Raw genomic sequence first — 12,444 nt, 5'->3', positions numbered from 1 at the left:
CCTCAGGGTTTAGCCATAACCCTCTGCCAGGCTGCCAAGACCCTGTCTGATGCCCCTCTGGCCCCTTGCAGCATCCCATAGCATTTCTGTCCCTGGCAGGTTTCGGGTCCTGTGCCACAGAACTGTTAATGCCACCTGGTTCACCAACTTCATCCTGCTCTTCATCCTGCTCAGCAGTATTGCCCTGGCAGCTGAGGACCCCATCCGCGCCGAGTCCTTCCGCAACCAGGTGCCCACAGAGATGGAGAGGTTTGGGATGGGTGGGGGAGACCTCATGGAGACTCCCAGCTCCCCAGTAAGCAGGGATTTACTTGCCAGATGCTTTTCCTAGGCTGGGATTCCAGCCCTGCCTCTGGAAGGGCAGTGCACTCTGGCAGGAGAAGCTGGATGTGCTTTCCATTCAGGGTGCAGCACTGGGACAAGGTTTTATTGCTCCATATCTCCATTTACTTCTGGGTGAAAAGATCCACCTGACAGGGTGTGCAAGATTATTTTGGTTTGAAACTGTGGTGGGTTACTGGGGAAAGAGACATTCTGTGAGGCAGCAAACTGGACCTCTGGCGTGTGCAGTGCCCTCAAATGCTGCTGGCATGCAGCCATGGGAGCCACAGCTCCTGTTCTGCAAGGTGCCAGGGACTGGGGGATCTCACATCAGACAGCTTCCCAGGGCACTTGGCGTTTTTGGGGATCACATGCTTTCAGGTGAATCAGGTGGAAGCCGCCTGGAAAGCGGGAGCTTTGTCCCAGCTGCAGGTTGGAACATGCACTGGAGACAATCAGTAAAGCTGGGGAAAGTTCAGGAGTCATCTTGGCTTGGTTTGATTTGGTTTGGTTTGGTTGTGTTTGGTTGTGTTTAGTTTGGTTGTGTTTGGTTGTGTTTGGTTGTGTTTAGTTTGGTTGTGTTTGGTTGTGTTTGGTTTGGTTGGGTTGTGTTTGGTTTAGTTTGGTTGTGTTTGGTTGTGTTTGGTTTGGTTGGTTTGATTTGGTTTGGTTGGGTTTGGTTTAGTTTGGTTTGGTTTGGTTGGGTTGGTTTGTGTTTGGTTTAGTTTGGTTTGGTTTGGTCTGGTTTGGTTGGGTTTGGTTTGGTTGGGTTGGGTTTAGAGACTGTCAAGCTAGATGGCCTCCCCAGTCCATAGAGTGGACAACTTCAGGATGTTTGAACACACTGAAGCGTTTCCCATGTCACCCAAGTCTCATCCAGTACTGGTATCTCTGTCCCCAGATCCTTGGATACTTTGACATTGGTTTCACCTCTGTCTTCACAGTTGAGATCGTCCTGAAGGTGAGTCTATGGTCCTGCCATGAGCATGGCCTAGCAGATAGGTCTAGACTTTTGTGACCATGAATGCTCCTGAAGGTCTCAATGAGGAGAAACTTCCAGCTGATCCTCCTGGAGAGTTCATTCACGCAGTCTGGGTGCTGTGTGACCTGTCCCAGAGGCCATGTGTCCTCTCCAGTGAGGTCAGGCAGCTAAGTCAGCTGTGCTGTGACATGGGGACACATCAACCATGGCACCAGCATTTTTATTCTGACGTGCCATTAAGAAAGAGAAAGCAGTGAAAATCTGTGGGCAGAAGTTGCAGTCCAAGCCACTGCCACATGTTGTTCCACTCCAAGAGTCTTTACTATTCTCTTCTTTAATTTGCTGACTGACTGGGAGAGTTTCGTGTCCAGCCAGTGCTGCACAGAGGATTCCCACCTGAAATCAGCTTCCTGCCTGGCTGCAGAGGTCTGAGCAGGACAGGGTCCCCAGGCCATGGAGCTGGGAGAAGTCCGTTGTGCCTTGTCCACCTTTCCCCTGTGGAGGAACCATGCCCTGAGCCCTGCCCAGTCTCTTTCCTAACTCCTTCTGCTCCCCAGATGACGACCTACGGTGCTTTCCTGCACAAAGGCTCCTTCTGCAGGAACTCCTTCAATATCCTTGACTTACTGGTGGTGGCTGTCTCCCTCATCTCCATGGGATTTGAGTAAGCACCTCCATGTGCCACAGGGTAGGCACTTGGCTGTTCAGGCTGCTGGGGCAGCTGGGGATGGTGGGTGGAGAAGGAGCAGCCAGCCCAAAGGCTGTCCATGTGTCTGTTATGTCATATTTAGGGGACATGGACATGGGAGGCAGGCCCACAAAGTGGTCAAGGAGGTCAAAGGACACTCCTCGAGTGTCAAACATCTATGGGTAGAAATTCAGTTTGTATTTGCTTTCTCCAGCTGCCAGCATCACTTGGCCTTATGTGGGTGATCGATGGTGACATCTGTGTGCCTCTGCCACCCCTTGTCCCTCACAGCTGGCCCCAGCCTGCCCTCCTTGGCTGCTTGGTGGGGTTGTGCCAGCCTAGCCTGGGCAGGGAAGCGGCCCCACCTCAGCTGTGCCCTCCTGCCCAGGTCCAGTACCATCTCTGTGGTGAAGATCCTGCGGGTGCTGAGGGTGCTGAGGCCTCTGCGGGCCATTAACAGGGCGAAGGGGCTGAAGGTAAGTGGGAGCTGGGACAAGGGGACCTCCTCCCCTGGCAGTCCTAGCAGGAGGTTGTGTGGCAGGCGTGGTGCCCTGTCCCCAGTTCCCACTACCTGTCTGTGGGTCTGCCCAATCCCTCTGCTCTCTGCAGGCTCCCACTCTTCCTGGGGAGGGAGGGGTGGGATGCAGAGCAGGGGCTTGCCCCAGCTGTGGTCACATCTGCCCTGTCCTTCACCTCTGCAGCACGTGGTCCAGTGCGTGTTCGTGGCCATCAAGACTATTGGGAACATCGTGGTGGTCACGACATTGCTGCAGTTCATGTTTGCCTGCATTGGAGTCCAGCTCTTCAAGGTGAGTGGTGTCTCAGGTGGGCAGGAGGGGCCTCCTCGAGCACATCCTGGCCAGGCTCACCTGGGCATCACCTTGGGGATGGTGCCTGCCAGTGCTGGGTCAGCACAGGCTGTGCTCTGCAAGGGGACCCACAGAAGAGCCTGCAGTGAGAGGAGGGCAGGAAGCACCCAGGGTGCTGTCAGGTCCAGAGAGCACCTCTAAAGGAGCTGAATCACCTCCCTTCATGCCTCAGTTTCCTCTCTCTAAGGCAGCAGCGCTTCTGACTGATTTCCTCTGTGCTTTGTGAAGGGTTTCCTTTCTCACAGCACCGCTCCTGCTCTAAGGCAGAGCTGGCCCTGGCTGAGCTCAGTTTTGTTCTAATAACTGAGTTTAAATTCTGAGCTGATGTGGGAGGAGCTTTCAAGACACCCAGCAGACTGAGCAGACCTGTCAGCATACCTTAGCTTTTAGTTTATTCTCTGGTTACTTCTTTTCTTCCCTATTTTCCAAATAGTTGCCTCCCAGCTCGGGTGAGCTAGGCAGGCCTCAGCTCAGGGCCGTGGAAGGTTTGCTCCCATCACCAGGCAGTGGTTCCTGATTTCAGCCTGGGATTGACCCCAGGTGTGCCATAGCTCTGGAAACGCCTTGTGAGCTGGGCTGTGTTGGCAGGCACAGTGGGGAGGCCAGTGATGGTGGCCAGGGCCAGAGTCTGCATGGAGGTGGTGATGGGGGGGACTGACTGAGGGCTGGGAAAATGTCAAAACTTTAGGGCTTCTAAAGTGAAAACAATACCATGGACACTTCTGGTCTCTGTTGAATGCAGGGCAAGTTCTACAGGTGCACAGACCCATCCAAGCTGACGGAGAAGGAGTGCAGGTAAGAGCTCTCTGCAGCTTCCAGGTGGGCAGTGGCCAGGGATGGGAGCTGGGGGGGAATGTGGTGGGGAACGCTTGTGTTCCTGTGTGGGAATGTTGTATCCAGAAAGTGGATCTGAGGTGTCATCCTGTTCTCCCTCTCCCTGGGGTCAATCAGGAACAAGCACAGGGCTGTCCTCCCCTCCCAGGGACCAAGGAGGCCCAGGCCAGTGCTGCAGCCTGGGCTGAGGGGGCCCTGAGCTCTGTGTCCCCTCTGCTGCAGGGGTCAGTTCATCAACTATGTGGACGCGGACCCCACGCAGATTGAGGTCCAGGAGCGTGTCTGGCTGCACAGCGACTTCCACTTCAACAACGTCTTCTCAGCCATGATGTCGCTCTTCACGGTCTCCACCTTCGAGGGCTGGCCAGAGTGAGTCCCTCTGAGAGGTCTGTGCTGGGAGCACGCCACTGCCATGGGCCTTGGCCAGGGTAAAGAAAGAGGAGCTATGCAGGTGGAGAAGCAGGACCAGTGACCCTGGCAGTGGCTGTGGAGCTGGCAGTCCTGTCCCACCATTGTTGGATGTCCTGAAAGCTCTCTGTAACCTTCAAGAGGAGACATGGTCTTTCCCACCCATTTAGGATTTCTGTTGCCTCGATTTCCCTCCTGTAGGCTGCTGTACATGGCCATTGACACCAATGCTGAGGATGCAGGCCCTATCTACAACTACCGGGTGGAGATTGCAATGTTCTTCATCATCTACATCATCCTCATTGCCTTCTTCATGATGAACATCTTTGTGGGCTTTGTCATCGTCACCTTCCAGGAGCAAGGGGAGAATGAGTACAAGAACTGTGAGCTGGACAAGAATCAGGTAATGGGACAAGAATCTGGCACTGCTGGGGCTGCCTGATTTGGATCAGCCCTTCTTTGTGGTGGCACTGCTGAGTGAGATGAGTTGAACCTGCCCCAGGTCTGTTTGCTGCTGGGTCAGGGCTGGCTGGACCCATGTCTAGTACAAAAGAAGCCTGAAGAAGGACAGAGGGGACCAGAAACAGGGAGTGGGCCTCCCTGGACAGGTAGGGTGCCCAGAGTGAGCTGGAGCAGGGGGTTGTGCCCAGTTCTGGGCTCCCCCGTACAAAAGCAACGTGGGTGTACTGGAGTGAGTCCAGCAAAGGGCCACCAAGATGATGGAGGGTCTGGAGCATCTAAGGAGGGTCTGGGAGTCGAGTCTGGTGCTGAGGAGACTTGTAGGAATCTGACCTATGGGTATAAACACTGATGGGAAGGCATAGAGGAGACTGAGACAGGCTCTTTGCTGTGCCCTGTGACAGGAAAAAATGCAATGGACACCAACTGAGGAAAACAAGAAATTCCATTTAAACATTAAAAAGGCCCTTTTTTAATGGTGATGGTGGCCAAGCACTGGAACAGGTTGCCCAGAGAGGCTGTGAAGCCTTCATCTTTGGAGCTATTCAAAAGCCAACTGTCCTGGGCAGCATGCTCCAGTTAGCCCTGCTTTGGGCAGGAGACTGTGACTAGACCATCTCCAAGAGGTACTTTTTGCTGCCAGCCCTTCTGAGATGCAGTCAGGCTGTCATTCTGGTTGGGGACAGCAAGGCTGAAAGCAGCAGAGGCATTGGCAGAGGATGTGGGACACACTGGGGAGGAAATGGACATGGACATGGGCAGGGGCAGCTGCTGGCCCCAGAGTGCTGCCATGCTCTGAGGCAGCGCAGACAGCTTGAGCTGGGGGTGCCAGGGTGATGTGAAGAGCACAGAAACCCAGCAGAGATGGCCCTGGGCTGCTGGGGAGGGACAGGCTGGTGCAGCCATCTCAGTGGTTCATGTGGTGTCTTCAGGGCGCTCTAAGCTGGTCCTGAGACAGCCTGGGGAAATGCTGGCACAAGCAGGCAGGCTCTGAGCTGGAGGGGTCAGGCCAAGAGCAGCATGGCCATCTTTGGAGGCAGAAGATGGCTCTGGAAGCCTGTCCCAGGGGGTGCTCTGGGCTGTTTTTGCAGGAAGCACAGCGGTTTCACGAGCACTGAGCCCGTGGGGCAGGGCTGGGATAGAAGGGTGCTCCAGTTTGGCTCTGTGGGGATGTGCAGTGTTGCTGGTGGTGCTGGGTGTGCACCCTGCAGTGGGATCACACCTCCCTCCCTCCCTCCCCCAGCGCCAGTGCGTGCAGTACGCGCTGAAGGCTCGCCCGCTGCGCCGCTACATCCCCAAGAACCCCTACCAGTACCAGATCTGGTACGTGGTCACCTCCTCCTACTTCGAGTACCTCATGTTCTTCCTGATCCTGCTCAACACCATCTGCCTGGGCATGCAGGTAAGGGCACAGGGCTGGTGGAGGGGGGCCTGTGGGAGTGCACAGCCCGGCTCAGCCCTGCAATCCCCAAGAGAGCCTCTGGGTAGGGGGCACTTGCTTATGGGATGATGGGGAAAAATGGGACTGGTGGGATGTGGGGAGCCCAGAGAAGGGGCTGCAGCAGGGGGGAAATCTCCTCCCTGCGGGAGGGGGCTCTGCATCCAGCACACATCTCTGAGCTCACAATGGAGGCTCCTTCTGCCTTATCCTCAGCATTACAACCAGTCTGCAGAAATGAACCACATCTCAGACATCCTCAACGTGGCCTTCACCATCCTCTTCACCCTGGAAATGGTCCTCAAGCTCATGGCCTTTAAAGCCAAGGTGAGAGAAGAGCATGATCAGCACGGAAAGCAGGCCAGGCCAGGGGTCCATTTATCCTGCACTGGGCATCTCTTGAGTACAAGCACCCCTAGCCCTGCAGCTCCAGAGAACTTCTCCTTGCAAGACCTTTAGGGACCCCCATGTGCAGGACCTTGGAGTTTCTGGAGGGACTACTGCTTGTCAGGGCTACCCTTGCTAGCCAAATCCCACCCAGTCCAGTGGGCCTTTATTCCCATCTTCAGTGTCATGTCCACGGTGGGATCAGCTCCAGCCATCCTGATCCACCCTCCTCATTTCACTCCATGGCAAGACAGGGCCAAATACCTAAGCAGGGGGTGCAAGCTCTGACCACCATCCCTTCTTCTGAGGGTCAGAGTCACTGAAGAACCTTCTGGTACTCCTTTCTCTGGGCTCCAGCCTCTGTCTCCTCCTTGACTTACACCCTTGCATGTTCACTTTTCTTTGGTTCCTCCCTGACAGGGCTACTTTGGAGACCCCTGGAATGTCTTTGACTTCCTGATAGTGATTGGCAGCATCATCGATGTCATCCTCAGCGAGATTGATGTAAGTGTCCAGGGGCCCGGGCACGGAGCTGTCCCCACCAAGGCTGCCCTGGGGCCAGGCAGGAGTGCTGGGATGGTGTCCAGCTCTGCAGGGGGACGGTGGCCTCTCCTCTCTCCCTGCTCTGCTTGGTTCTGAGGGACAATCAGCACATGGCATGAGCTCATGGAGAGCACAGCTGTGGCCCCTTGAGCATTAAAGCACAATTTAAACATCCCCAACTGCCCAGCTTGTTACACTGCCCCCTCCTCTCTGGTCCCCTGAATCTGTGGGCACTGGAGCCCTGTGGAAATCAGTCACTCTGGAGTAGCCCATGGGCAGCAGGCTGTGTGCCAGCCCCCGCTCCACTGCCCCTGTGCATGCCTGGGCAGGCATCCACACACCCAGCCTCAGATCAGTGCAGGTGGGAGTGAAAGGGTTCCCACAGCTCCTGTCCCCACAGGACTCTGCTGGCCCAGGTCAGACACATCAGATTTCAAGACATTTGTTTTGTGTGTGTCCCTCTACACATCCACACACCGGTGGTGTATGTGTGCCTGTGTGAGCTGCAGACATCCCTGCAGGAGCTCTGCACTGTGTAAGCTCCGGGGCTGGTGCCTCAGGCAGTGCCTGTTTGCTGAGTGCTCTGCTGGGAGCATTTTCAAAGCAGTGCTGGGAAGATGCCCCTGCCTTCCTTGGCACTGGGACATCCACACCTGTGTCTGGCCCTGAATACATCCCCCTGCTGTGGGAGGTGTGTGCTTCCTTCAGCAGCCCTGCTGGTGGCTCCAGAGGCAGCTGTGGAATGGGGAGATGATAGATTAACCCTCTCCAGTGACTTGGCAGTGTCTCCTCAAAGGGTTGCCAGCTCTGGTGCACTGCAGGGCTGGGTCTGGCACTGCTGCTGCCTCTGCCACCCCTGCACTGCTGGCTCACTTTCAGATGCTCTCTGTGCAGGAAGGTGGGGTTTTCAGAGACCCTTGAGAGCAGTCATCTTCTTGTCTGTAGGGTATTCCAGGCCTCACAGATTTGGGAAGAGCAAAAACCACCCACCTTCCTCTCCTGTGAGAGCCCTGTGTCCCTCTCTGCACGGTCCTGCCCATCAGTACAGCCATCCTCTGGCCTCTGGGCTTCTCAGCCTTCACGAGCTCCCAGATTTCATGCCAGTGCCAACAGCTTTCATCTGTCATCAGCTCCTCCTCATCCTTGCCCGCTGGCTCTGTGCACCTGTGACTTGGTTTCCCAGAACTGAAGTTCAAGGGGTGCTCAAGGCCCTGGACTGGGCAGTGGTTTTCAGTCCCTCTGGAGCAAGAGACCACTTGGCACAAATACCAGAATCCTGCTGTCCTTGCTGAGGGTCTGTGGGGATGCCCAGGACACATCACAGGCACCAGGAAGAGCCTGGTGGCCTGACTGGGCTGGCAGGGACTGACCCAGGTACTGTGGCACAGAGGAGGGTCAGTCCCTCGTGGTCCTTGTGGTTCCTTGCTCACCCAGATGCCGCCTCTGCCTATCAACCATCACATCCCCTTGTCCCTGAGCCTAAGGGATGGTGGGGCTCTGCCTGCCCTTCCCTGTGCCCCTCCTCTTCTCCCCAATTTCCATCTTACTCCTTCTCCTGTGTCTGCATTATCTTCCTGTGTCCCCACCCCTCCCTCCCTGTCCTCCCTGCCTCCCTTCTCTAACTCTCTTGTTCTCTCGACAGACCATTCTTGCCCCCAGTGGTGGATTGTACTGCCTGGGCGGAGGCTGTGACGGCGCTGTAAATACCATCTGTGTGTGCCCCCCGTGCATGCCGCTCCCCCGAGCCTGTGGCCAGCATCTTCACCTGCCCTGCATGGCACCGAGCCTCTCCCGACCCCGCTGCTCCCTCTGGGGAGAAACTCTGCCCTCCCTGGCAGGGATTTGGGGTGATGCAGCACACACACTCACCCCTTCCCACCCTGGTCCCATCTGAAAGCCCAGCCCTGCCCTTCACCATCGCATCCCCTGGAGCTGCCGTGTCGGAGCACCTTTCCAGCTGTAGGGCAGGAAAGCTGGAAAGCTCCTCCTGCCCATCACCTAAGGCCTAAAGAGATGCAGCCTCTGACAGCCAGAGGATGGAGAGAGGGGCGATCCCTGCCCTGTTCCTCCCCCCAGAGCTGGCTGTGTCCCCTGGGTGCAGCCCAATGTCCTGGGGGGCTGAGGGGGCCAAGCCCTGCGCCAGGGGGGTGCAGTGGCAATGGGGTGTCCTGGGTTGCTCTGAAAATGTGGAGGGAGCTGAGTGCAGGGTACCACGTGCCAGAGCCTCTTCCAGGCTTCCAGGGAAGTGCAGGGAAGTGCAAGCTGCTCTCCACAGGGCACTGCAGGGATGGGGGGCACTGGGGCTACTGGGATGTTCCTGACCACTGCCCTCACTGCATGGGCACGAGGCACCAGGAGAGTGAAAGGCAAAAGAAAGAGGTGGGAGGGGAGATGGAGTTTTTCAGTGCAGCCCTGGGAACTCAGAAGAGCAGCCCTGAGGAAAGCAGAGCTGCTGGGAGGGTATTGACAGCTGGATTTTTTTGCCTTGAACCAGCTGGGAGTGAGTGGCCTGGGGGATGGGAGTGGGAGGGATCCAGTGGCAGCAGTAAAGCTCTGGTAGGATAAGGGGGCAGTGGGAAAAGCATCCCAAGCAGTGATGGAGCTCAGGGAGGCAGTGCCAGGAGGGTCTGATCCTGGCTCCTGGTGGCAGAGACTGCGGCTGAGGCTGTGCCAAGGGCACAGCTGAGCAAGCCCCCAGCATCTCCAACCACCACTCTTAGGTGCTCCCAGACAAAACCAAGTCCTTTCAGGCCAGGAGCTGTGCCTCTTGCCTCACCTTCTGCCTGCCCACTCTGCCCTGAGCTCAGTGACAGATCCTAAAACCCCCCTTCAAGGGGGACATCCACAGAGAGTAGGCATCACTGCATGACAGTGACACTGCGTCTCTGGACCTCTCTTCAGTCCCTCCTTTGGTTAAAGTCCTTCTGTAACATTCTCCAAACAGCCCTTCTCTGCTTAAACAGCTGGCATTAGCCCTTCCTGTGCCTGGTGCCCACCCTACACCTCACCCTACAAACACAGGACATGCAGGGCAAGACCCTGGTGGGACTGAGCCTGTCTGTGGTGTCCCCATGACCCTCACAGCTCTCCCAGTCCATGTGGCAGCATGCCTTCCTTCCTGCATTATCCCAGTGTCAAAAGTGTGAGCACGGGGTCCTGGGGAGATGAGATTCCTGGGAAGGCTGGGGGAGAAGTGTCGGGGGGAAAAGTGCCAGCACATCTTTGCAGCCTGATCCTGTGTGCAGACATGACTGGAGCCTGGGGGTGGGGTTTTGTCACCCTTCCTCATCCCAGGACCTGGGCCCCCCTGCCCTGAAAGCCTGGAGGCTTCAGCACTCTCTGTCCTGCAGCTGTTGTGCTCTGCCTGCAGGACTCGGATGACAACTCCCGCGTCTCCATCACTTTCTTCCGGCTGTTCCGGGTGATGCGACTGGTGAAGCTGCTGAGCCGGGGCGAAGGTGTCAGGACCCTCCTGTGGACCTTCATCAAGTCCTTTCAGGTCTGTCAGGAGCAGTGCTCCCTTCCCAAACACAGACATGCCCAGGGCTGGCAGCAGTGGCTGATCCTCAGGCTGGCAGCATGAGCAGCGTGTCCTCACCAGGCAGTGGAGAAAGCTCCAGTGCTGCCAGGCTGCTGATGTCAGCCTGGGCCGGGGGCTGTGGTGTGATAAGCATTGTCCCATGGATGGGAAGGTGTGTGGGCCCCCCTGGCTGACAGCACTGGGTGTCAGAGCTGGGCTGGGTGCTGGCAGTGTCTGTCTGGGCTGTTTGTCCTGGTCCTGGCTGGCTGGGATCTTCACCGGGGGGTGCCTCAGGACATGCTGCAGCATCAGCTCACAGCCCTGCCCTGGGCAGTGCCTCAGCCCCGGGCAGTGCCTCAGCCCCCGGCAGTGCCTCAGCCTCGGGCAGTGCCTCAGCCCCGGGCAGTGCCTCAGGCCTGGGCAGTGCCTCAGGTCCGGGCAGTGCCTCAGCCCCGGGCAGTGCCTCAGGTCTGGGCAGTGCCTCAGCCTCGGGCAGTGCCTCAGCCCCGGGCAGTGCCTCAGGTTTGGGCAGTGCCTCAGCCTCGGGCAGTGCCTCAGCCCCGGGCAGTGCCTCAGCCCCGGGCAGTGCCTCAGCCCCGGGCAGTGCCTCAGCCCCGGGCAGTGCCTCAGCCCCGGGCAGTGCCTCAGGTCTGGACAGTGCCTCAGCCCCGGGCGGTGCCTCAGGCCCGGGCGGTGCCTCGGGCGGTGCCTCAGCCCCGGGCAGTGCCTCAGCCCCGGGCAGTGCCTCAGCCCCGGGCAGTGCCTCAGGACCGGGCAGTGCCTCAGTCCCGGGCGGTGCCTCAGTCCCGGGCGGTGCCTCAGCCCCGGGCGGTGCCTCGGGCGGTGCCTCAGCCCCGGGCAGTGCCTCAGCCCCGGGCAGTGCCTCAGGTCTGGACAGTGCCTCAGCCTCGGGCAGTGCCTCAGGACCGGGCAGTGCCTCAGGCCCGGGCAGTGCCTCAGGTCTGGACAGTGCCTCAGCCCCGGGCGGTGCCTCAGGCCCGGGCGGTGCCTCAGGCCCGGGCGGTGCCTCAGGCCCGGGCGGTGCCTCGGGCAGTGCCTCAGCCCCAGGCTGTGCTGAGCCTCTGTGCCAGCCACAGAGAGCTGTGCTGCCGTGGGGCTGAGCCTCCCGGGTGTGAGATCCACAGAGAAGGGCCCAGCAGGAGCGGGGTGGGAGGAGCAGGAGAGCTGTCCCCTCCTCACACAGGGACCAGATCCGCCTCCTGCAGCACCTCCAGAGACGACACCCCGTCCCTGGGCTGTGTCTCACACATGGTCCTTTTGTCATAGGCTCTGCCATACGTGGCCCTGCTGATTGTGATGCTCTTCTTCATCTATGCTGTGATTGGGATGCAGGTGAGGGGCACAGGGGCAGGGGGTGGGAACTGGTCTTCATCAGATGCCCTGAGCCTGATGGCACCTGGGGAGGTGGGACAGGGAGGGACTGGTTCCTCTGTTAGGCCTTCTCTGGGACTTTGCACATGTTGAGACCTGTTTGCTCTGGTCTGCAAGGATGTTTGCCACCCCAGCAGCCTCCCATCCCTGGGCTGCAGCCAGGGCAGCTGAGCACATGGCAAAGAGCACTTTGGGATCAATGGCACAGCCTGGACACACCAGTGCTCGTGCTGGCTCAGGAGGCCTCATCTCCTTGGCCCAGATGCAGTACTGTTGTACTCAGGGGTGTTTTCAGCACTGGCAGGAGTGTCCAAGTAGCTTCTAAGGCCCAGAGCACCCACACCTCAACCTCAATCTCTTTTGGGGATGCCCAGAGCCAAATAAACAAGAGGAAGTGGTGCTCTGGAGGGTGGTTGGTGCCAAAGAAAAGATGACACACTGGAGACCTCCCACTGTGGTTTACAGATGTTTGGGAAGATCGCCATGGTGGATGGGACCCAGATCAACCGAAACAACAACTTCCAGACCTTTCCACAGGCTGTGCTGCTGCTCTTCAGGTCAGTCCTGTCCTGTTGTGAAAGCAGCTCCAGCAGGGAGCCGGGC

General features: G+C 57.9%; 1 protein-coding gene across 1 annotated transcript in view; it reads left to right on the top strand.

The window, feature by feature from the left end:
- The window catches only part of CACNA1S (calcium voltage-gated channel subunit alpha1 S), a 45,326-nt gene that overhangs the window by 22,580 nt on the left and 10,302 nt on the right, over positions 1-12,444 (top strand). Inside the window, exons 18-32 of the mRNA XM_014258953.2 lie at positions 100-229; positions 1,223-1,282; positions 1,861-1,967; positions 2,380-2,467; positions 2,693-2,800; positions 3,603-3,655; positions 3,917-4,063; positions 4,304-4,505; positions 5,805-5,963; positions 6,216-6,326; positions 6,807-6,890; positions 8,572-8,628; positions 10,300-10,428; positions 11,737-11,802; positions 12,307-12,398. Coding sequence (XP_014114428.2) covers positions 100-229; positions 1,223-1,282; positions 1,861-1,967; positions 2,380-2,467; positions 2,693-2,800; positions 3,603-3,655; positions 3,917-4,063; positions 4,304-4,505; positions 5,805-5,963; positions 6,216-6,326; positions 6,807-6,890; positions 8,572-8,628; positions 10,300-10,428; positions 11,737-11,802; positions 12,307-12,398 — 1,593 coding nt within the window. The remainder of the gene's footprint in view (positions 1-99; positions 230-1,222; positions 1,283-1,860; positions 1,968-2,379; positions 2,468-2,692; positions 2,801-3,602; positions 3,656-3,916; positions 4,064-4,303; positions 4,506-5,804; positions 5,964-6,215; positions 6,327-6,806; positions 6,891-8,571; positions 8,629-10,299; positions 10,429-11,736; positions 11,803-12,306; positions 12,399-12,444) is intronic.

Source organism: Pseudopodoces humilis, chromosome 26 (assembly GCF_049639895.1).
Source record: "Pseudopodoces humilis isolate 2021_Gansu_Grassland_sample_001 chromosome 26, ASM4963989v1, whole genome shotgun sequence".
Classification (NCBI taxonomy): domain Eukaryota; kingdom Metazoa; phylum Chordata; class Aves; order Passeriformes; family Paridae; genus Pseudopodoces; species Pseudopodoces humilis.
The sequence above is the reverse complement of the archived record's forward strand: the minus strand, read 5'-3'. Positions and strand labels throughout refer to the sequence as shown.